Here is a 24,535-nt window from a genome sequence, read left to right as displayed (position 1 = left end):
TACACCCCAGTGACCCCAGCCCCTACCAGTGCCTGCCTTCACCGCTTCCCCACTGCCTCCCCCGCTTCCCCACTGCCTCCCCAAACGCTGTTTCCAGCAGACTCTGGGATGCACCAGCACCTGCCCTGGGGTGCTCCCGGTTGGAGGTCGACCCCCAGCACCCCCCACGGGCACACCTGCCCCAGAGCCCACCCCTCTATGCTCACCACTTGCTGGACCTCTGTCCCCAAAGCCAACAAGCCTCAGCCTGAACACTGGCTCCCCCAGTCCAGCCCCTCTCCAAGTCCTCCCTGCAGGGTGCACAGCTCACCGCCTGCCTGAAGTGCAGGATCCAGGATCCATCCCACCGCTACCTCTGCGGATCCCCCGCCTGGATGCCCACAGGGTCTGCCCAAATGCAGCTTTCCCCAAGGAGCTTTCTAAATACTGAGTGCTTATTGTGTACCAGGCTGCTGGGCTGGCCCAAGGACAGGAGTCAGGGCTCATGCAAGCTGCCCCAAGGACAACATTAACTTAAAGGCACTTGTGTTCTCTTTGTCTCCTTATTAATCGGTCCATAAGAATTTTCTGACTTACTGCCCTGTTAAGGTTCTTGACTCTCCTCTCAAACCTCCAAAAACAGATACGGAGGCTGCAGGCATCTGTGCTTCCCCCCTTGAGGCCTCAGCAACCCAGGGACCCCTGTTTCTAGAGGTGAGTCACCTGGATGTAGGTTGTCCAGTTTAATCACCGTGACCTCGAGGCCTCCGGCCAACTCCCACCCGGGTTTTGGGTCTGGGCTTCTCCTAGGGCCCACACCCTTTCCTGGCTCATGAGTCTTGTCAGAGGCTGGTGATATTCAAACCCAGGCCTCCAGACCCCTAGTTCAGGGCCCACCAGCCATCACAAGCACTGGACTAGGAGTCAGCAGACCTGGGTTTGGGTCTCAGATCAGTGGATGTTCTCTTTAGATTCTAAGAATAAAAGGAAACCATGCGGAACCATTGGATTTAGAGTGGCCTCTGATCACCACGATAATTAATGCACCCGACAGGTATCCCCTAGTAGCAAGTATATATGATCTTTAAAACCTGTCCGTGAGGTATATATCCATGGTAACCTCCTTGTCGATTTCAGAAATAGTAACATGCAAATAAAAGAACTGTGTGATCTGCAACCCGGAAACACTGGACTGTGTGTCCTGATCGCAAGAGCGTGAAGGAAGTTGGGCGAAGGCCTGAAGTTGTCATCTGACTCACGGTGAGGGAGAAAGCGCCCGGCCAAACCGAGTCCCAACCGTACAGTCCGGACTTCACGAGGTGCTGGAGAAGGGCAAGTGGGAGTCTCTGACCCGGACGCTCCCCAGAGAGGGGTCCCTGGCCGCGGCCAATCCTAGGGATGGGGGAAAGCGGACGCGGAGCAGAATCGGATTCTGCTCTTTCTTAACCCACCCCCACCTCCCGCCGCCCAGCTACCTGCGTAGACCGGAGCCCAGCGCCCTCCCACTTGGCCTTCTCACATTCCCTCCCCTCCGCCAGGCGGTCCAGGCCCCGAGGCCTTCCAGAGCCGCGGTTTCGTGACCACACCGCGCCCGATCTGGCCGCTCTCGCCCCGCGGCTCCAGGACGAGTCCAGGAACCTCCCCTTCGCACAGCTTTCCACGGCTCCCCAAGTTTGCGCCCCGAGGTCCTGGCCACGCCCTTCGCCCCTCGCGCCGTGGGCCAGGAGGCCGGGAGCCCCAAGCCCACCGGCCGGAGGGCGCACAGACAGGAGGCGTGGGGGTGAAGACTCCCCCGAAGGGGCGTTCCGCCGCTCGAGGAGTGTTACAATTAGTGTTCCAGCCTGCAGGCCTTGGAGGGTCCCGGCGCTCCACCTCCGTTAACCGCGGCGCGTCCCCATTATGCAAGCAAGGACCCTGAGCTTGGGCGGTGGAGTTGGGATCTGAACCAAGGCCCCAAGGATCCCAGGCTTCCGGTCCAGAGCGAGGGCACGCCACCTCCCGCCCCGCTGATCCGCGTCACGCACGCCGGGAAGTTCCCAGACTGCGCCGGCCCGGGACTCCCCGCACGCACCGGCCCCACCGTCCCGCCGCGGCGGCGAACGACCGCCTTCCTCTCCGCCCGGGGCGGCGCGGGCGGGCGCACGAAGCGCATTCTTTGTCTGCAGCGCCTCCGCGCCTCCCCCGCCCGCCGGCCGGCTACGTGACCCCGCCTCGCCCGCACCCCAGGTCCGCCCAGCCAATGAAGCGCCGCGGCGGCGCGCGGGGCCCGGGGCGTTGTCCGCGCCTCGCCCGCCCATTGGCTGAGCTCTGCCCCACGCCCGAGCCCGGCCGGCCGGCCCGAGGGGCGGGACGCGCGGCCCGAGGTGAGGGACCACGGGCGGCGCACGGAAGATCGGAAAGGCCGGCGAGCCGGCCAGCGAGGGACAAGCGCCCGGCAAGGAGTCGCGCGCTGAGCCGCCGCCGCCGCTGCCGCCAGACCCCAGCCTGCGCGGGGCTCCGTGCCAGAAGGCAGCGGCCAGGCCGAGTGCCAGCCCAGCAAAGCAGGGAGGACCCCCGACGAAGACCAGCCCGGCGAGGGGCCAGCGAAGGAGGACCCGGAGGAAGGCGGCTTCACCGGGGACCCGGCAATGGCGCTCGACTTTCTGGCTGGATGCGCTGGGGGTAAGGAAGAGGGCGGGTCCTGCCCGGGCGCGCGCGGGGGCCGGGGACGCCCGGTGCCCGGGGAGGAGGCGTCCGGCCTGGGAGGCCAGCACACCTGCGACCTCTCGGCCCCGCGGCTTGCCCTGTGGCTGAGATTTCCTCCTGTGTAAGATGGGTTAGCTGTGCTCCTGTTTCACGGGATTCTTGTGGGCGTGAATTGACATCAAGCCCGAAGGGCCCCTAGGGCGCTGTCCACCAAGGCAACTGTCTTTTAAGTCTTTCGCAGCTCGTTCTGACGAGCGATCTGGGGCTCGGGGACATTACCGTGGCTGCCAGGGGACCGCCAGAAGGATGCCCCACCACCCTCCTCGCCGAGGCCAGCGGACGGCGAGGATCCGAGCCCATCTCCCTCATGCCGTCCCCCAGCCTGCGCCGACCCGGAGCAGGGTCCCTGGGCACAAGAAGTTTGAAACTGGCTCCACCCCGTCTCCCGCAGCCGTGTGGGTGGGCTGGGGCCGGGGGCCACCGGACGACCCCCTTGTGAGATGGCCTAAAAGGCGTGGGCCTGATCCCAGGCGCCTAGTCACGCCTTGGCGTCCCGCCCCCTTCCTGCGCGGTTCTTCTGGGGAACAGACTGGGGGCGGGGTGGGGGGGGGCGGGGAGCCGTGAAAGTGAAAGTCGCTCTGTCGTGTCCGACTATTGGCAACCCCATGGCCTATACAGTCCATGGGATTCTCCAGACCAGAATACTGGAGTGGGTAGCCATTCCCTTCTCCAGGGGATCTTCCCAACCCAGGGATCGAACCCAGGTCTCCCACATTGCAGGCGGATTGTTTACCAGCTGAGCCACCAGGGAAGCCCCTGGGAACGGGCAGAGTAGGCTTGAATCGTCGCAGGATCTAGGTATTGGGCTCACGCGTGCATGTCCCCGATGTGGGGCACCTTCCCTGAGGCCGGGCTGCCCCGCAGCCCTGAGGCCCCGTGTGTCCCCCCACCCCACCCCCGCGGACCTTGGGTCCGCGTTCTGTCTGGGCTGGCTGTGGCCTGCCCGTGGGCGTCGGGCACTGGCACTTCCCTCTTTGGCCTTTAGTGTCTCTGTTTTTTCTTGTAGAGTTAATTTATTCAACAGGTATTCACTGGGGGCCAGGTTTAGCAGTCAGGGACTCAGCAGGAAGAGGAGTGTGGAGAGCAGCCTTAGGCACATAAAGCCTTGTGGTGCTAGCTTCCTGAGAGGCTGATGCAGAAGGGAGTGTGCTGGGAAGTGACCCAGACGGTTACCCAATCAGGCCTCCAGGCCCCAGAGCTTTCCGTCACGTTTCTTCCAAGCCCAGGTGCCAGAGGAGACAGGAGGGGCCGACCTCAATGGACCAAGCTGTCCATTTCCCCCTGTCCATTCCCCTCTCTGCTGTTCCCGCGGCCCCCACCCCCCACCCCCGCCACCTCCAGGGACCTCCCCTTGTGTCCTGCCACCAGGCCGTGGGCTCCTCCGGGGTGGGGGGTGGGCAGACCCTTCTCTACCCCTCCCCCAGTGGGCGCTCAGTCCCAGGGCCAAGGGCCCTTTGCAGCTTCTTGAGGAGTGTGGGTTCTTCCCCCAGAGAAGCAGGATTCCTTCTGTATTCACACAGGTGTGCTGGGAGCCGTGGGGTTCGGGGCGGGAACACTCTTGATAAAGTCAGACCCATCCCTCCAGACACACACGGCCAAGTCACCCTGGGCTCTTGCTCACCAGGGCCCCTGCCCATCCTCACCACGCCCAGCCGGGAGAGATCCTGGCCGGGTCCTGGGTTGGCGAGCAAAAGGTTCTCCACGGCCGCCACACCTGTGGTCCTACCTGGGTCCAGGTGGACGCCTGGGGCTAGAGGTGCTTGTGCTTCCCCCGTGGTGTGAACGGAGATGGGCGAGGGTAGAAGGGACCCTCTCTCCTGGTGTTACTTGACCCAGGAGAAACCTAGGCCCCGAAAAGTGCAAGGGGGCCGCCAGGCTCGTCCCTTCCCCCAGCCTCAAGGCGCTAGGGACAGTGACCTGACTGTCCCAGGCTCAGCTTTCAGAGCAGAGGGGCCGTCCAGGAACCATGTCCGGGTGGCACCCCGAGCCTGGGCCCCAGCGGTTGTCTGGTTTCCTTGGGTTTGAGCGGCTCTTCATTCAGTGTCCCGGGAGGAAGGAGGGTAGATCCCTTCTGATTGGCTGCGTGTGAACCACGTGTCCAACCTCCCCCTCTGGGAGGCGGGGTGGGGCCTTGATTGACAGCAGCCCTGAGGCCTTGCAGGGGACTGAGTTAGAAGGGTCTCAGTACCGACTTCCACTCCCCCAAGAACTAGAATTTCAAATTCAGAAAATTCAAAACATGAAATGAAAACGGGGGTGGGTCTCAAACGATCAAAACAAAGTGTGTCTTGAACACCAGAAACCCAAAGGTGGAAGAGCTGGGGGAAAAGACAGGCTGGGGTATGTTTTCACCCACCTGTGAATGTCAGGGGTTCCAGAAGGAAGAAGAGGTCTGGAGGCGATGAGTATGATGAATAAATAATAGTGGAAATTTTCTCTGATCAGGAGTCTGCTGCGTGAAAGGGCTGAGGGCGTACCAGCCAGAGTTCTTTAAAGAAAAAAAGACACACCCTTGGTATCTCCTGGTGATATTCCCAAAATCTACAGATAAAAATCTCAGCGGCTCTCTGATAGAATAAATAAATTATTGACAAAGGTGAACAGACATGATGCCCGCGGACGTCTCATCTGTGGTGCTGGAAACCAGAAGATTCGTGGCTGTGGCCAGAGTTAATGGCCTGGGCTCAGTCCTCCCGAGAGCTCAGGACTGTCTTTCCTGATGGCATTAAAGAAGCAGGTTTTGCAGATGAGCGGGAGTTCAGATGTGTTACATCTGAGGGTCGTAATCAAGAGAGGCTACAGGGATGCGAGTAGAGACCCCAAGATGGACTAGCCCTGGGTCTCGTGGGTTTTGAAGGTGAAGGTCAGTGGAAGATGGGCAGGGTGGGAACGTGCTTGGGGGTAAAGTGGGGAAGTAGGGGTGAGAGAAGGCCTCCTCCTCTCACCCCATGGCAGGGCGGTGATAGTTCTTAACCCTGTTTCTACACGTGGGTTCCCTGATAGCTCAGTTGGTAAAGAATCTGCCTGCAATGCAGGAGACCCTGGTTCAGTTCCTGGGTTGCGAAGATCCCCTGGAGAAGGGAAAGGCTACCCACTATAGTATTCTGGCCTGGAAAATTCCATGGACTATATAGTCCACGGGGTCATAAAGAGTCGGACATGACTGAGCGACTTTCACTTTTAAGGTCTGAAGCATTAAACAAGGCGAAGAGGACATTATATAAGGATTAAAAATACAATATGTGAAGAAGCATAATAACTCCTATTTACTTGTGGACATCCACTAACGCTGGTAACCAGCTCTGATGGGGAGCAGGAGAGATGAGTGGTTAAGGAGGGCTCCAGGCCCAGAAGGTTTGGGTCCAGATCTCGGCTCCACTACTTACTGTGTGGTGTGGACATACATCACTTTTCTATGCCTCAGTTTCCTCATCTGTAAAATGGGCTAATGGTCCTTTATTTACATAAGAGGGAGAGTTGGTACACATACAAAGCTGAGAATGGTAACCAGCAGGTAGAAACGTGACTGTGACTCAATGAATTTTAGCCTGTTTAATTGCTCTATTGTACATTGAAATATAGCAATAAATACAGTAATAAATCACCAATGCAATGGACATGAACTTGGGCAAACTTCGGGAGATGGTGAGGGACAGGGAAGCCTGGCGTGCTGCAGTCCATGGGGTCACAAAGAGTCGGATACGACTGGGCGACTGAACAACAACTTAGCAATAAAAGCAGCGCTGTAAGACGCACACGCGTGCAGTTCCAGGGAGGACAGCATGGGAGTCAGTGGGGCGGTTTCCTGACCTCTGTGAGCCTCACTGTTCTTCCGTGAAGTGGCCTAACAAGACTGCCTGACTCACAGCGATGCTGTAGCCCACACAGCACACAGGACGCTGACAAGTGCTCATGAGCCATTCGGGGTGGCGGGGGCGGCGGGGCTTGTCCTTTTTTGGGAGGGTGAATCTTTACAGGTCCTAGACTGATACATAACCAAGCGAACAGAGTCACAGGCTGCCACCATGGGCACAACGTGGCTCCGTGCAGGGCAGGGGAGAGATCAGCCGGCAGCTGCGATGCCTCATGTCCCGGTCAGCACTTTGGGACCGGGGGCAGCCCTGGGGAAGTTTAACTCTCAATCCTGTACAAGTGCGGAGAGTAAGGCTCAGACGCTGAGTCCTCTGTGGGCTCAGCCAGCTGGTAAATGACAGAAGGCAGATTCAAAGCTGGGTAAGGGGCTGACCCCAAATCCAGAACCCCTGGAGCGCCTGACCACGCCAGGCATTTGGGGCAATGGGAACACCTGAGAAATGGCATCAACAGCTTCCCAGGGGGCACCTTCTCTCTCTTTTTTTAACTTTTTATTTTATATTGAAGTATAGCTGATTAACAGTGTTGTGAGAGTATCACATGGACAGTGAAGGGACTCAGCCATACATATCCATGTACCCATTCTCCCCCAGACCCCCTCCCATCCAGGCTGCCACGTAACGTTGAGCAGAGTTCTCTGTGCTCTACAGGCGGACCTTGTTGGTCATCCATTTTCAATACAGCAGTGTGTGCACACGTCCATCCCAAACGCCCTAACCATCCCTTCCGCTCACCCTTCCCTCTGGCAGCCCTAAGAGCATTCTCTAAGTCTGTGAGTCTGTTTTGTAAGGAAGATTATTTGTATCATTTCCTTTTAGATTCCACACATAGGGGAAGTCATACAGTATTTCTCCTTCTCTGTCTGACTTACTTCACTCAGTATGACACTCTCTAGGTCCATCCATGTTGCTGCACCAAGGGGCACCTTCTGTTGTCCCCTGCAATGGGCAGCCGGGAGGAGAGAGAATCACCAGCTTTGAGTCTGACAGATCCTGGCTTGGCCTTGGGACGGCCACCCTCCCCTCGCTCCACCCCAAGGATCAAGGGGCTCCCGGGATGTGGCAGGCACATCCTTGCTGGACCCAGCCCCCACATGGCGGTTTCTGAGGCGTCTGGGTCACAGGCTGTCCTTTCTCCCCCCAGGTGTGGCAGGCGTGCTGGTGGGACACCCGTTTGACACGGTCAAGGTGAGTCTCATCTCCATTTTATCCTCAGGCCGTGGTGGAGGCGCAGACATTGGAGGGAGGCTTGCAGGGTCGGGGCGGCGGGGTACCCCTTTCTGGTGACCATCTCAGGAGCCCCTCAAGGTCCTCCCACAGGTCAGAAGGTAGAATCAGGCTTCTCCCTGATGCCCAGGTGAGCAGCGGCCTGTCCAGCGGGCCTGCCCGGCCTTTCCTCCCAGTCTGTTCCTCCATCTCCCAGCTGAGGCTAAACTTGGAGGCCCATCCTGACGCTTGATGGAGGGACTGCCCAGACGGGGAGCATCCACCCCGTCCTCACCCAGAACACCTCCAGACTGCTTCATGCAGGCAAGGATTCAGAGAGAATTGTAGAGAAATCACACATCAGCCTTTCCCGTGACTGCGATCCCCGCAGAGTGGTGGGCCTCGAGGCTGACACATTGCCTGGGCATTTCCCAGGGGGCTGCAGAGTACAGCTCCGGGGAGGCGCCCTGCTCCCCTCTCCGCGAGCCCATTCCTCTGCACGGTGTCGGGTCCCGGGTTCCCCGACACCTCAATGGAAACCAAGAGTTCCGGATTCCCGGTTAGAAACTCCCAAATAAGATCTGCCCTCTGTTGTTGGGGGTTTTATCCTTAAACTAGCTAAGTCAGGCCCCTTCCTTGTGGGCTTCCCTGGGAGCCTGGTGAACTGCAAGCAGTGGGCCCTAGGCCAGACCCTGTAGCCCGCTGAACCCTGAACCTTGGCTTCTCTTCTTCGGGGGTGAGGGTGGAGCAAAGACAAGGATGTCACCCTTGTGTAGGCAGGTTTGAGAGACCCCCGTCTCCTCCTTTTTCAGGAACCCAGGTGTCCCTGGGCTGAGAACAGGTCCTGTGAAGTAGGGCTGCGTTTCCTCCAGCACAGGCCCCGAGCACTGTGCTCTGACCTTAGAAAGGTCTGTGCCAGGAACTCCCTGGTGGCCCAGTGGTTAGGACACTGCGCTTTCACTGCTGTGGGCTGGGGCCCCATCCCTGATCGGGGAAATAAGATCCCCCAAGCCACTCCAAAAACAAAAAGAGGTCTCTCTCTGGGCCTTGCGCAGCTAGCTCCAGGCCCCCTGGCAGCCCACCTGCCGGTCACTTTACCTCCGGGCCAACTGTTCTTACTGCACAGTGAGGGGCTGGCGAGATTTCCCAAAGCCTTTGGGCCCGGCACTCAGCAGTGTAGTTTGTGCTGGATTGAATTGTTAGTTCCAAAGGGCATGGGATTCATTCCATCCCAGAAGGCAAGGCCTGGCTTTCTTGCCACGCAGCGGCCCCCGAGTCCCTCCAGGGCTGGCCACCCCTCTGCCCAGCTGACCACCCCACAGCACCTGCCCAAGGGCCAGAGCAGCCCAGGACAGCCCTGCAGGGTCCACATCACGCTGTGTTTCTGCACTGTGGCCCTGTGCTGTGCATGCCTCTCAAAGCTGCATCTAGCCAAGAAGTGTCTCTGATTCATTTCCTCTGCCCAGCTCTGCAGAGGCTTCTTGGGGTGCCCGTCCCGCCCCAGGTCAGTCCCTCCAGGCTGGGGACCACTTTGTTCTGGTGCCTCCAGCTCCCTCTGAGCTCCTGAGCCATGGCCAGCGCCCCAGGAGTAGCCTGAGCTCAGGAACCTGTCCACCGCTGGGTTCCTGCCCTGCCCCACCTTACCTGGCACCTGGAGGTGGTCTTTGAGGAAATCCATTTGTAACTGTTTTTGTTTTTCCCACTGTGGCCAACCAGCATCACCTCTGCGCAAACCTATCTTTAAAAAGCCAAGCCTTTTATTCTGAAGGGGGAGAAAACCCCACCCCTCGCAAGTCCCCACTGTCACCCAAGCTTGTGACTCTTCTTGTCCACCGCCCCCCCGCCATGCGCTCAGACACTGTGACCTTGTTCTGATTGGAAGTAGAGCCGCTTAGCTCATTTGGTTTAATTTTAATGCCAATGGCCTTTTTTTTTTTTCCTGGCTGTTGTCCATTGTAAAAGTTAAGCATTCTTGGGACTTCCCCGGTGGTCCGTGGTTAAGCTTCTAGCGCAAGGGGCCTGGGTTTGATCCCTGGTCGGGGACTAGATCCCACATGCCACAACTAAGACCTGGCACAGCCAAATAAATAAATATTAAAAAAAATGATAATAAGCATTCTCAGTCAAAGAAAACTGGAAAACGCTGGGTTTTTTTTTTAATGTGTTTTAATTAAAACACATACATACACACTTTTTTTGGTTCGCTTTCTATTACAAAAGTAATGTAGGGTGTAAAAGAATGTTCACCATAATAAACACATATAAACAAAACAAAAACAAAACTAGTCCTTTATGTAGCCTTTCCCCCAACCCTTGTTAATGGTTTCTACCAGAAAACAGACATGCACACAGGCCCATATATATTCCTGGTTTTTGGCAAAAGTGGGATTTACCTGCCAGCTCTGCAAGTGGGCTTACCGCTGAAGCGGACCACCGGGGAAGTCCCAAGAATGCTTAACTGCACGCCTGGGAGGAGAAACAAGGCGCCCCTCACCAGAAACCCCCTTCCCCTCCTAACACCTCGGCCCTCCCCTCTTCTAGGCGGCCAGCTCCCTAACTCGCATCCACGGTCCAGTTTTCCCTGTTTGTAAACCTCGTGAACTTGGACCTGGGCTTCCAAATGCGTGAGGGGATGCCCACGCTGCAGTGCCATCCGCACCATCTCATGACTGCGACCTTGGCAGCGTGTCCCCCCAGGTCCTTGGAACTGAAATTTGAGTCCAAAACGTGGTTCACCTCTGTGGCGCCCAGAACCGCAGCCGCTGCCCTAGGGCACAGCGCCTTCACATGTGTCTCTCTGGGCGGGTCGTCTCCTGTCCCATGGATTCCACTGTGACAGTCACCAGGGGCGACTGAGCCCTCTCTCACCAGGGAGCAGCCGGCCCCGGGCGGGGGTGGGGGCGGGGAGGCCGGGGCTGGCCTCGGGGTCCCGGGCCTGGATGTGATGTTGAAATTTTGTGTTGCTTTAACTGCCTTTACTTTCTGAGCTAGGGGCTGTCTCCGTCCATAGCAAAATGTAACTTTGTTGTAGATGAGCGTAAGCCTCATCCCGGAGAGCGCTAGTAAGTACAGACCAGGTGAACCCAACGCTTCTCTTCTCTGTCCAAACCAGGCCCCGGGCCTGGACCCCACCCCACCACCCCCACCCACCAGACTGCCCTCCCAGACTGGCAGGGGCAGGGAGGGTATGAAATGAGCTTGGGTCCAAGCACAGGTCCCGGGGTGGGGGCCCTGGGGGCTGGTTGAGAAAAAGTAGCCCCGTCTCGATCAGGGGTTCTTTGTGCAGGGTCTCCCAGCCCTGGGGGGGAAGCTGGGAGCCTCCTGGGGTTGGTGTGTAAATGACCAACTTTTCCAGGGGTGGGTCCGTCAATCTTCCAATGAGATCCTGCTACCCCCAAGTGTTAAAAACCTCAACTCTAGATTCTGTAAGGCTCAGGCCACATTTTACCCCACACTCCCAGACGGCGGGTGCCCATCCCAGCCCCCGGGGGTCAGACACAAAGGGGAGATCCCCTGCAACCTCTCGTGGGACCCGAGCTGGCCCAAGCCTGGGCATGAAACCAAGTCCAGCCTGCTAAGATGTCACTGGGGTGTCTGAAAGTCTGACCCACGGAGGGCAGGGCCCAGCTCCGCTTCACATCATTTCTGCTGACACGGCCTCCTTGGTGCCAGTGTCAGGGGCCACAGGAGGAAAAGCCAGTCCTCCAGAGACCACCAGCCATCGAAGGGGAAGTGGGAAACCTCCCATCACAGAAGCAACCCGAGGCAGAGCTCATGGTGTTAAGATGCCCTCGGTGTTCTTGAGTGGCTGTGCTTTTCTCCTCCGAGCTGGCAGCCAGGGTGAGGAGGGGTGCTGGGGTGGGCAGCGGCCTCTCAGAGCGGTGGTCGCCAGCGTTGAGGTCCCCGTGTGCAGACATGAAATTTCTTTTTTGCTTACAACACATTTTTTTTCTGTAAGTGCATTCGCCAGCACCCTCAACCCCACCCTGGCCCTGACCAACACAGCCACTCATGTCCCTGGAGAGGACAGCCTTGACCGAGTTGCAGGATCTCTCTGAGCCTCAGCCTTCCCATCTTTGAAACAGGAGTGACCCCAACCCCACCTTGGCCAGTGATCACAATGGAGCCCCTCTCCACTGCCCCACACAGAGGGGCGCGCACACCACGGCCAGGGCTGTAGTGGGGATCATGTCTGAGTCAGAGCTGAGCCTGGGGCCAAACCTAGCTCACCCGCCTCCCCCAGACACAGGAAGAAAAGATGCTCCCACTCTGACCCTGGGGAATGAGTATCAAGGACTGAGATAAGCTCTCTGTGGACAAAGACTGCTTTCACAGAGAGGCTCTGGGCCGCTGGGGTCCGAGGGCCCCCGAGCTGCAGACGTGGTCCCAAGGAGGCGGCCAGCAGCTCTCCAGTCGCTGCTTTACTAACTCATGACCACTGCCCTCCCTAGGGGCCACCGGCAGAAACCAAGGGGAAGGCCCGCAAGGACAAGGCTCCTCACTGATAGCACCCAGTGGGCATTCCCAGCCCCAACGCGGAGAGCGCGTGGTGGGGTGTTAAGCCTGGACACCCCTTGGGCATCGGCCAGGACTTGCTTCTGGGATGGTGGGAGGTCTGGGGAGATGCCTTAGGCCCCACTGTCAGCACCTTGTGTGGAGATAGTGAACAGGGGTCTTGAGGACCCCCACCCCTCTGCAGCTGGCTGTCTCCGTGACTGTTTGTCCATGGACAGCCCTCCCTAAAAATGGCACAGACACCCAGCCTCCCTCCCTGGGATTCCAAAAGCCACAGAAAGCTCCCTGGCTTCCTGCCTCATGGGTCCAACCTCAGGCCTCCTGGCGAGAGTCTCCCCGGGGGTTCTGCGTGCCGACCCCAGAGAGCTGGGCACTCTGACTCCACGCGGCCACCTTACTTACCTTGGGCCCTCCTTCCAGGTGCGGCTTCAGGTCCAGAGTGTGGAGAAGCGCCAATACCGAGGGACCTTGCACTGCTTCCAGGCCATCATCAAGCAGGAGAGCGTGAGTGCCTGGGGGCTGTGGGGGTGGGGTGGGACGCCGGCCTCAGCCTTGCCTCTGCAGTGGTGCAGGCCTGGACCACAGGGGCTTCCCTGACAGCTCAGTTGGTAAAGAATCCATCTGCAATGCTGGAAACCCCAGTTTGATCCCTGGGTCGGGAAGATCCCCTGGAGAAGGGAAAGGCTACCCACTCCAGTATTCTTGGGCTTCCCTGGTGGCTCAGCTGGTAAAGAATCCACCAAAAATGCGGGAGACCTGGGTTTGATCCCTGGATCAGGAAGATCCCCTGGAGAAGGGAAAGGCTACCCACTCCAGTATTCTTGGGCTTCCCTGGTGGCTCAGCTGATAAAGAATCCACCAGCAATGCAGGAGACCTGGGTTTGATCCCTGGATCAGGAAGATCCCCTGGAGAAGGGAAAGGCTACCCACTCCAGTATTCCGGCCTGGAGAATTCCATGGACAGAACAGTCCATGGGGTCGAAAAGAGTGGGACCCGCCTGAGCCACTTTCACTTGCACTTTCTTTCACTGGCCCACAGGAGGTGGAGCAGGGCACCCCGCCTCTGCGATGCTGTGGTCCCTGGACCACAGAGCTGGGAGAGGAGGCGGTGGGCAACTCTGGGGCACATCCAGACTTGGGAAACAGGAGGGTGGGCGTGCCCGGGCCTCTCAGACTGAGAACCTGGGTTCTGATCAAATTCTGCTTGGTCCTCATGAGCAGCTGAGGTGGGCCGAGGCAGCCGCCACCTGCATGGAGGGTCCTGGGGGGAGGTGGGCTTGGGCAGCTCTATAGACTCCAAGCGGGAGCGCACCTGACGCCTCTCCGTGTGCCCCGCAGGTGCTGGGCCTGTACCGAGGCCTGGGGTCGCCGCTCCTGGGGTTGACCTTCATCAACGCGCTGGTGTTCGGCGTGCAGGGCAACACCCTGCGGGCGCTGGGCCGGGACTCGCCGCTGAACCAGTTCCTGGCGGGCGCGGCGGCCGGGGCCATCCAGTGCGTCATCTGCTGCCCCATGGAGCTGGCCAAGACGCGGCTGCAACTGCAGGAGGCGGGCCCAGCGCGCACCTACCGCGGGCCCCTGGACTGCCTGGCGCAGATCTACCGGCAGGAGGGCCTGCGCGGCGTCAACCGGGGCATGGTGTCCACGCTGCTGCGCGAGACGCCCAGCTTTGGCGTCTACTTCCTCACCTACGACGTGCTGACGCGCGCACTGGGCTGCGAGCCGGGCGACCGCCTGCTGGTGCCCAAACTGCTGCTGGCGGGCGGCACTTCCGGCATCGCGTCCTGGCTCTCCACCTACCCCGTGGACGTGGTTAAGTCGCGGCTGCAGGCCGATGGGCTGCAGGGCGCGCCGCGCTACCGAGGCATCGTCGACTGCGTGCAGCAGAGCTACCGTGAGGAGGGCTGGCGCGTGTTCACGCGGGGGCTGGCCTCCACGCTGCTGCGCGCCTTCCCGGTCAACGCCGCCACCTTCGCCACCGTCACCGTGGTGCTCAGCTACGCCCGCGGCGAGGAGGCCCGGCTGGAGGGCGATGCTGGGTCCGCCGCCCTGGCCCAGCCCTCCAGCCTGTGATGCCCCCCGCCCCACCTTCCCCCGGGGCGGCTTTTCCAAAACGCAGCCCAGACTGTTCCAGAACTGTAAGTGGGCCCCCCGCCGATCACCCTGCCCCAGACACCTGAGACCCCATGGACTGTGGGCTCAGTCAGACCTGGGTTGAATCCACTCCTCGGCTGTGTGGGCCTTGGCCGCAGTATTTGACCTCTTGGTTTTCTCCACTGCAAAATGCGGAGCCTGTTCCACCTGTTGTACCATCAGGAAGCTCAGAGATGCTGCCTGTGGGGCACCCAACCTGTCACTGTTACTGGCTTCTGGAGTCTTCCAGAAGCCCAGCCAACACTCCAACCCTTCCCTGGGATCCCAGCCACACCTCCTGGGGGGAGGGTCTCTGAAGACCCACGGATGGGCTTGCCAGTGACTCATTAACTCTGAACTCCTCCATCTGGCAGAGCTCCAGGGACACTTCTGGGCCACCTGTCCAGTCTGCATTAGGGACAGAGGGGCAGCTCGGGGCCTTCTGGGGTCCCAGAACCAAACCCTCTGCCAGCACACCCCAGCTTCTCCAAGCTGCAAGGCTGGGAATACCCCTACTCCTTCCACTCCCATTGGAAGGTAATCTGGGGACCACTAAGAAGCCATGGAACCTTCTGGAAGTTCTACATTAGCTTAGGAGCTGGGGTTGGGGAGCAGGCACAGGTCAGTGGAAGGGGAGATCTCTGCAGTTAAACAGAGCCATGGCAAGGGGGAGTCTTTCCACTCTCTGGGCCTCAGGCTGCCCATCTGTAAAGTGGGAACATGACTCAGCTGATGTCTTCGGCTCAGGCCCACTGCCAACAGCCGGGGTTCTCCGAAGTTTGCAGAGGGGTCGGCAGGGAGAACCCTGTGGGATCCCTGAGCCCTGTGGGAAACGGTGTCTTTCCCAGGCAGTCAGTCTCAATGCTCTGTTCCCATGAGTCCAAGCGGGGCCTGTAAGTGGGCACAGCTCTGACCAGTTTGGGCCCCTCCAGGCCAAAGGGCATCTGCACCCACATGACCGGGGCCGTCACTAGAAGCCAGACGGTGGTGTGAGCTCCGGCAGCCTGGGTACAGCTGGCACATCGTGGCCGTGAGACCGGACAGGGAAGTGAGTGCTTTCGCACAAGTTGGAGGTGACTGTGGCCTCCACGGTGACTGGAGTTGACTGGCCCTACTTCCGGGAGGTGGGCTGTGGTCAAGGAAGCCAGGATGACCCTCCCCCCAACACACCACCCCACCCCACGCGGCATCATTGTTGTACAGGAACCTCCAAGGGAATAAAGTGCTCTTTGTTTTTTTAAGAGAGTGAGGTTTCATTTGTGTATCACAGAAGAAGGGGGTTCACCCCCGCCCCCTCGCTGGAGTCAGAGGGACCAGCTTGGTGGTTGGCCTGACCTGGGCCAGCGACAGGGCACCTCCAGACCCTCAGTTTCCTCATCTACAAAATGGGGCTAATGGAGGCGTGAGGGGCGGACTGAGCGAAGCCCACAAACGTGCTGAGTGCAGCCTCAGCCAGGCAGCGAGCGCGTCTCTGTGTCTCTTGTGACCCAGGGAGGGGAGGCCGGGCCCCTGCCCAGTGGGAGGGTTGGCAGGGCAGGCCCTGTGTGCCTTGAGCTCTCTGGAAGGACCGAGGTGGGAGGGCTTCGGGTACCCTAGCTGAGGCCAGAATCTGGAGGAGGGAAGGGTGGAGCGGAGCGGAGCTCTGCGGGAGGATGGACTTGTCCTTCTGAGCTTGGACCTAGACCAACCTAAGGATCCCTGAGGGCTTCCTGAAGGAGGCCTCGCGTGCCAGAGGGGTGTCTTCCTGTCTGCCCACACCCACCTCTGCTCAGCCTCCCAGATTCAATCTGGGCCACCCTGGGTCTCCACAGCTCTGAGCCTGGAGACTCCTTCCAACCGCTGAGCCAAAAACCTCTGCCCCCGGCAAAGGAGAGAAGACAGCTGGAGAGAGAGGCCCAGCTTCCCCCCAAGAGCGCTCCAGGGCTCCTGTGCCCTCACACCCCGCCAATCCCCCACACCAGCCTGTGACGACAGGCTTGTCTGCAGTTTCCAAGGACAGGAGGGCAGGGAGGAGCTGGCTGGTGACCCCAGGCCGGGTGTCCTCAGACAGGTTAACCCAGGAGGGCCCCCACGCCCCGGTCCTCAGCAGCGGCTCCTTCCCCAGTGAGGTCCCCCTGCCTCTCATTTTTCTTTCCTCTGAAAGAGACCAGGCAGATGCTAAAGGCAGGGTCCCCGCTCCCACCCTTGCTGCCGATGGTTAAACAGCAAGTCAGGTGAGAGGAGGGTTAGGAGAGGTGGAGGTTTACACGGGTCTTTTGACATTTTGTTTTCTCCCTGATCTGAATTTTATTTATTTCCTTATTAACGTGGTAAAAAGTAAAAAATGCAAGCGGAACCCAGGCTGTGCAGTGAGGAGGAAGACCTGGCTCCTGCCTCTTCCTGGCTGTGCGTCCCTCCCGGGGCGTTTCGGGCAAGTCCCAGCACGTGGAAATGTCCTCCTTCCCGGGGCAAAGCCTGGCCCAGGTCCTGACCGTTCCGTTCTTCACTGTCTTCAGTCGGCAGTTGTCTTGGAGACTGGAGATTGTAGCAGTTTCCAGGGCTGCCGTAACAATGGCCCACAGACTGCGTGGCTGAAACAACAGACATTTATTCTCTTAGCTTCTGGAAGCCCGAAGTGTGAAATTCAGGCGTCAGCCATGTTGGCTGCTTCTGGAGGGCCTGACGGGAATCTCTCCTGGCCTCTTCCAGCACCTGGTGGCCGGCAGTCCTTGGCTCATAGGCAAGTTGCTGCAGTCTCCGCCTCCATCCTCAAGTCGCCTTTTCCCCGTGGGTCTGTCGTCTTTTCTGTTGGTTTTTTACCCTCACCACTTGGCTTGCAGAATCTTAGTTCCCTGACGGGGACTGAACCCAGGCCCCCCAGCAGTGAAAGCCTAGAATCTTAACCACTGGACTTCCAGAGAATTTCCCTGTCCTCCTTTCAGAAGGACACCAAGCGTTGGCTTAAGGACCCACCTACTCCAGGATGACATAACGAATAACAGCTGCAAAGACCATTGTCAAATAAGGTCACATTCACGGGCACCGGGGGGGAGGAGCTCACTGTGTCTTGTCTGGGGACTCAATTCAACCCACAACAGACATCTTTCCTTATCAGTGTGTTCCAGCTGGCCACGTTTTTGTTAACAGCTGCATGGCGTTTCATCCAGTGACCATTCCTTACTTTATTCTTCCAGCTACAACAAAGGTCCGTCTAGTCAAAGCTACGGTTTTTCCAGTAGTCATGTGTGGATGTGAGAGTTGGACTATAAAGAAGGCTGAGCCCCGAAGAGTTGAAGCTTTTGAACTGTGGTGTTGGAGAAGACTCTTGAGAGTCCTTTGGACTGCAAGAAGATCCAACCAGTCTATCCTAAAGGAGATCAGTCCTGGGTGTTCACTGGAAGGACTGATGCTGAAGCTGAAACTCCCAATACTGTGGCCACCTAGTAAGAAGAGCTGACTCATTTGAAAAGACCATGATGCTGGGAAAGATTGAGGGCAGGAGGAGAAGGGGATGACAGAGGATGAGATGGTTGGATGGCATCATCGACTCAATGGACACGAGTTTGAGCAAGCTCGGAGAGTTGGTAATGGACAGGGAGGCCTGGCGTGCTGCAGTCCATGGGGTCCCAAAGAGTCGGACACGACTGAGTGACTGAGCAACATGGGCAAAAGCCCCTTGTCCCACACAGAGCTAGCTGGGGCCCTCACGGCCCTCGTGGGTGGTGGGTTCTTGTGGCCGCAGGGACGATAGGTCAGCCCTTGGCACACACAGCCCCTTTAATGCTCCTAACAGCTCTTGGAAGTTGGCACTGGTGCCCTCATTTTGCAACAGAGGACACCATATGGGGGGCCTGTCTAGGGTCAGGAGACCAGGGGGTGCTGGGGCCGGAGCCCCAAGGCCCTACAGGTCCACAGCCCCCACTACACACCTGCCCCTGTCTGGGCTGGCCTCCACCCACCAGCAGGAGCTTCACAGGAGCCAGGAGCAGCCCGGGCTATGCCCTGGCCACTGATGGCCAACTCCCCGGTTCCGTGGCTGGAGTGGAGTTCAAGCCACAGAGGCGCCCAGGACAGGTCCAGCTCCACTCTGTGTCAGACTTGGCCTCAAGTTCTGTCCTGCAGGGGCGCCCAGGCCTCGACCTCCTGACGCCTACCTGTGTCCCCGGTCACAGGGTCTGTGATCAGGGCACACCCCTGAAGGCAGCTGGGAACACAGCCTATGCAGACCCTCGCTCAGCCCCTGGAACTACCCTCTCCCCATCCCCCCACACACATATACACACCGGGTTGGGTTTTTCCAGATGAGTCAGGGGTGAAGGAAGGCAAGGATGCCGGAGAGAGTGAAGCCCAGACATGGGGCTGAGAGGCCAGTGGTGATGGGTGATCTGCTGGGAGCCTGCAGGCTGAGGAGGAGTGACCATCACAGAGCAGGACCCCCAGGGCACAGCCTGGAGGGGGCAGGTGTCCCTGCAGACAAAGTTTGGGGGCAGCCACAGGCAGGGGCGGGGTCATCAGGAGGAAGCAGCCAAGGCACAGGCAGGCTGGATGGCGACGGACAGACCATCCCCAGGCAGAGGTCCCCGGCGCTGCTGGGAGCAGACTGCCACAGAGTGGGGCTCGGAAAGGGATGATCAGCCCACCCCCTGGCCTGGGTGTTTCTCCGCCCCCTCACTGAAGCCTCCACCTCTCTCACCCTCCCGGTACTAGGTCCTGACCTCATCCAGGGTGACCAGGCTTCCTGGGGCCACTGCTCCCCCTGCTGTACTCTCCATGGACAGGTGTCCCCACTCCCTGATCTGGGGGCAGCCCCAGGCCTTGATCAGATGGCCCCTCCTGTATGCCTATGCTCCCCTCCAACCCAGGCCGCCCTACATGGGACATCCTCCTGGAGGACAGTCCAGCAGCCCCAGCCCCGCCTTTGCCCCCACCTCCAATCCCCTGTTTGGCAAGGGTCTCTTCCTCCTAAATTCTCCGAGGTTGACTTCCGGCCCCCAGCCACCCCTCCTCCTGGCAAAGAGTTCCCCCATCTTCCGCTGAGGAAAAGGAGGCTCCCAGGGCCAAGGTCATGTGCCCTTGGTTAGGCAGAATGCCCAGGCCTGTACAACCAGGCTGCCCTCCCCCCGCACCGGGCTTTGGTCCTCCTGCAGGCCGGGGGCTAGGCCGCAGGCGGGACCGCTGGAGGATGGGTGAGCACCCACATCCCTCACCCGGGGCCTCATGGGCCCGCAGGCCGGCCCCGGAGGGTCCATACCTGTGCTGAGGCGGAGGGTCCCTAACCTGCCCGGCCGTGTTCGGGCTCCGGAAACCACCCTACGTCTCCACGGGGGCGGTTGGCTTTCAGGGGGTCCCAGCATCCCGACGCCGCGCATCCGCGCGCACTTGGCCCCGCCCTGCCCGCTGGAGTGAGGAGGGCACAGTGACCCCTACCCCCCACCGCCCACGGCTGGGATGCTCCCAGGCAGAGACGCAGAACTGAGCGAAGCCCGCGTGGGATGTGGGCCCAGAGCCGAGCTCTACCAGGGCAGAGCCAGGAGGCGCGGAGAGTTAGCGGGCTGAGCTGCAGACGGGCTCTGGCCACCAGCTCCTGGGACGCTTGCTACCCCGCAGAGGTGATGGAAGGAGGTGATGGAAGCCGCGGGGTTGGACCAGGTGGCACGCCCTTCCTCGGGGGCCTGCTCTGAGGCTGCGCTCCCTCCCGGCCCCTTCCTCTTTTCACAGCACGTCCCAGATCTCTCTCCTGCCCTCTCCTCTACCAGATGTAATTCAAGTCCCGTTAGTGCCCTGCCGTCAGCACCTGACCCACCACCGGTGCTGTCTGTCCGCTGAGTAAAGCTGCCAATTCGACAGGGAAGCTTTGGAAAAGAGAAACTCCAAGAGGGAGGGGAGGTGAGGGTGGAAAAGTAGGTCGAGGCTGGGGCTTAGGATTTTATCGGATTGGGTAGGAACAGGGAGTCACAGTAGCTTCTGGTGAGGTGGCAACCCCCACGCTGGAGACTGGCATAGTTGCCGACGGCAGGCCAGAGAGGAGGGACAGGGGCCAGACCTAGGAGCTGAAACCTCTGGCAGTGAGAGCCAGACCCAAGACCAGGACATGCTCTAAGAGCCAGAGAGGCTGACAAGCTGGAAGCCAGGAGGCCGTGGCATCCCACCACAGACAGGGATCAGCGATTCTTTTGAAAGGGAGGTGGAGATAAACTGTGGCAAGCAGAGTGCAGTGGAAGGCAGGTAGCCTGAGTCACTGACATTGCCAATGACCCTCATCCATGGCACGAGTGACCTACGGAATTCCTCCAAGGGCAGTCTGGAGGAATTAACTCAAAAGGTGTTCACAGTGCCGGGTATGGTCCTGAGCCCAGCCCTCAGTGTTATTACAGCCGGGTGGAGGTATGGGCCCAAGCAAAGGAGGGACGCCCGTCTATTATCTGGGGGGACCACAGGAAGCAACTCCAAAGCCCCAGCAACCCCAGGTCCTTCCCACCTCAAACCTGAAGATGCACACACTCTTTCACTATGGCTGCTCCTCAAAACAGCTGGACCTCAGACCTTCCCTCGGCAGTTCTAGGCCTCATGTGGGCCTGGACTCGCCCTCTCCAAAGAGGAGGCAAAGTCATGTGAATTAAGGAGTAATAATAAACCCCGATCGGCAGTCCAGCAGTCACCAGGACCCTAGGTGGACGAGGGTAGGGCTGAGTATTTTGTTCCCCTGCCCCCAAATCCTATCTAGCTCTCTATTTGTTTACCAAGCTTTAGAGTCTATCCCAGTTAGGAATAAGGTTTGTCTTTTTTTTTGGCAGGGAGCTTCCAGAACTAACACCGGGGGTCATGGGTCTAACTGCATGCAAATTTCATTTGGTTGTGCTTTCTAAAAAGTGGGTGAGGGGGGCTTCCCTGGTGGTCCAGTGGTTAAGACAGGAGCTTACAGCCACTTGTACTGTGTAATGAAACTCAGCAACAGGCGGCTTAGAGATCCAGGAACAAACAAGAACCACAGGCATTAAAAAGCTTAACAACATTATGCGTTTATTATATTTTATAGAGCCATGTTACACATGCTTGGTGCTTCAAACGGAGTTTATCATTAAATGTTTTTCTGGATGCAAAGCCATCTGATGCTTGATGCGGATGCCTTAAATACTATAATATTTCTGCATCTATGACCTATGAGCTAAGGAAAAACCAAGGACAATTCCAGAAATGGCAAACAACATTTAAGAAAAAGATGTACATGAGACGCAATGCCAAGTCCTTGAGCCAGGGCCCACAGAAGTTACCAGAAAGTGAATAAAAACAGAATTGTTTTATGAAGATAGCTTGACCCATCACCATCTGTAGATAACAGAGCCTCATACCAGTTATGGATGTTGTAGAAAATAGCTGTTTGGTACTGATGCCCTTTCCACCTCCATACTGTATGCAGTGAGCGAGCCCCCAGACAGAGCAGCAACGAGAAGACACCAACAGCAGCCAGCCCCTTCCTGTGACATCCCAGTGCTCCTTCTTATGGCGTCTGAAGGTCTTTAATGAATGAAAAGCAATCAATCTGATCAAACTTGACATTTTGCGGAAAACCAATCATCTTGCTTTAGATGGTTGTGATGCCACCACGCTCACCTCCCTGCAGACTCCCCGAATGTGGGCTAAAGACATGAGGGCCGGCGCGACAAGTCTGGAGAGTTTGATCTGCCTCCTGACCTAACGCCCATATTCTACTTCAACATTCCCTTCCGGTTTCCATAAGGAGAGGGGCGGATGAAGTGTGTCCACGGTATGCTGCCCGCCCCTCCCATCAGGTCTCCATCTAGCCCAGTCTCCAGCAAACATCCTCTCTGACAAGGCACTCCCGGGGACACGGCCTTCCGCGGGACACGCCCACTCGTGAAGGGCCCGCCCCTCCTGCCTGCTGCCAAGGCTCTTAAGGGCCCCGCACTGACTGCCTTCAGGCAAGCCAGGAACCTAAGCACAGCCCACATGGCCCAGGCAGTTAACAAATCAAGGCGCATCAAGGTCGGGAAGCTGGGGTGCAGACCTAGCCAGCCATGCAGTCGAATGCTTCTGTGCAGGCACAGGGGTTCCCGCGGGCACGTTCTGGAAAGCCGAAGAGCAGACCGTGGAGCGCGTGACCACGGCCGCGCAGCTCAGGGGTCGAGCCTCCTCTGTGATCTCCTGGGGTTAAAGGAGAGCAGCCCCGCGGTCCTGAGCTCTGACAGGTGCTGTACCGGCAGCGAGGCCAAGGGAAGCCAGGACAAAGGGCTCTGCCGTCGACAGGCGCGGGGGAAGCTAGGCGAAGGCCGCGTGCACTGGACAGAGGCCTTGCGGGCTCCGCGCGGGACGCGGGGAAACCGTTTCGGCTCTCACCACTGCTCTGACCTCTGGGATCCTTGTTTCTGCTGGTGGTCAGATGTCAAGAAGATGGAACAGAGGACTAATAATGTGGCCTTGCTAAGCATGCTGACCCCAAAATTAGAGGAAACAAGATACAGGAAGCGATCCTCGTTCTCTGCCTGTAGCTGTCCTGGGGTGGACTACCAGGTTCCCAACTCAAAACCGGAGAGGGCCAGGTCTTCCTGTGCCGCAGACACACATCCCAAGGTGAAGGTACAGTAGGTAAGTCTGGCTAAGGAGTGCGTGGGGCAGTAAGCCTACCCACAGCACTTCAACAGAGCCTCGGCCTCTCGAGGCCTCTTGCTGAATGAAGGACTCTCATCTATTGCGGAGAAACGAACTAGAACTCACCAACACCCGCAGGCCTCCAGCGGAGTATCGCAATGGTTTTCATTTTACTCAAATTTAACAAAATAACTGACATTTAAAAGAATGTACATGAAAACCAAATTAAAAAAAAAAAAATCTCCATTTCCCTCAAATCCACAGGCCTTGAATCTAGGTACAGCACACACACCGTATGAAACCAACAGCGAGCTCAAGGTCACCTTGGAAAATAGATGTCACTCTGGGGTGACAGTTCTTTATACAAATACTATGCTTCCCCCTAAACCCCCACCACCAAAAAAGGGGGGAAAATAATATAAGAAATCCAAAAATAGAAAACAACATCTTGTTAAATGTAAACTTACCCTCTGAAGTTTTTATATTACATATGCTAGAAACATGCATTTATTTCAGCTCAGATGTAAGAAAATATGTATCAGTATTACTTATAAATCAGATTAATCAAGACAATCGACTGTTAGAACACCATTTCAAATTTTAGTAGATTACATCTTCAGCAAAATTATAAATTCTAACCACAAGCAGAATGGGTGTTGTTACACCCGCTGAGAACTACCTCTATAAGCTGTCACTCACTCGTGTCCTACGCAACTATTGTAAATTCAGAGTGCTATGTCAAGGAGGAACTCGGGCGTTAAACTTGCTTCAAACGCCCAATGAAATTCCTTTCAGAAATTAACTCTGCAGCTTGAGAGAAAAACACGTGAAAACACAGAAGAGTTAACGGGAGCAATGGCTATTCCACTCAGAGACAGAAAGGGACAGAAGAGATGACGGAAGGCATCCCCAAGGGGTCAAGGCACAGAGGAAGAAGAACCTCCCTCCAACTCAGGGTCATGGCATGGCTCTTGCGGCCGCTGGGAGATGTCCCCACGGCCTAAGTCTTGTCTCGCCGCGGGCCCTTGGGCAGGAGTCCTGAGGATGACGCCAGGACCAGGCTCCAGTGTGGCACAGCGCTGGGTGAGGGCGTGACCCAACACAGCCCCTCGGGGGACTGCTGACCCGATGGTGGGGAGGGACACACGGGCACCAAGTCGCGGGCAGCGGTGGAGGCCTCTGCCCCAGGTCTAGGCAAAGCAGGACAGGTTCGCGCTGGGGTGCTCAGCTTTGCAGGGGACATCCACCGCAGGCTTACCTCTCTCCTGACTGCCAGATACAGCAAAGCCTGGCTTATCCAGAGAACAGCTGGGTCTTCTGATTAACTCAGTTCCATCAAACTACTCAATGGATAACAGATTCTGAACAACAACAAAAAAAAGTGTCTCAAGTTAAATTTTTCATTTATGATTCAGAAGGCACTTCAAAATTCCGGAGGGCCACAGGGTCCCTGTCATTAGATCGCCAATCCTCCTGGACAGGACCGATGGAGAAGCTGA

General features: G+C 58.0%; 1 protein-coding gene across 2 annotated transcripts; it reads left to right on the top strand.

Annotated features, from left to right (window-relative positions):
* The first annotated feature begins 1,136 nt into the window (after positions 1-1,136).
* Positions 1,137-15,673, top strand: SLC25A29 (solute carrier family 25 member 29). 2 transcript variants are annotated; one of them, XM_055555871.1, is made up of 4 exons: positions 1,137-2,640; positions 7,741-7,784; positions 12,738-12,821; positions 13,656-15,673. In XM_055555871.1, the coding sequence occupies exons 1-4, from the start codon at positions 2,607-2,609 to the stop codon at positions 14,388-14,390; spliced, it is 897 nt and encodes a 298-aa protein (XP_055411846.1). In that variant the 5' UTR covers positions 1,137-2,606; the 3' UTR covers positions 14,391-15,673. The 2 variants fall into 2 exon arrangements, with proteins under 2 accessions (XP_055411846.1, XP_055411845.1); XM_055555870.1 differs by lacking the exons at positions 1,137-2,640; positions 7,741-7,784 and having other exon boundaries at positions 10,886-12,821.
* The last annotated feature ends 8,862 nt before the right edge of the window (positions 15,674-24,535 follow it).

This window comes from Bubalus kerabau, chromosome 19 (genome assembly GCF_029407905.1).
Source record: "Bubalus kerabau isolate K-KA32 ecotype Philippines breed swamp buffalo chromosome 19, PCC_UOA_SB_1v2, whole genome shotgun sequence".
NCBI lineage: Eukaryota > Metazoa > Chordata > Mammalia > Artiodactyla > Bovidae > Bubalus > Bubalus kerabau.
This window is presented reverse-complemented; position numbering and strand designations above follow the sequence as displayed.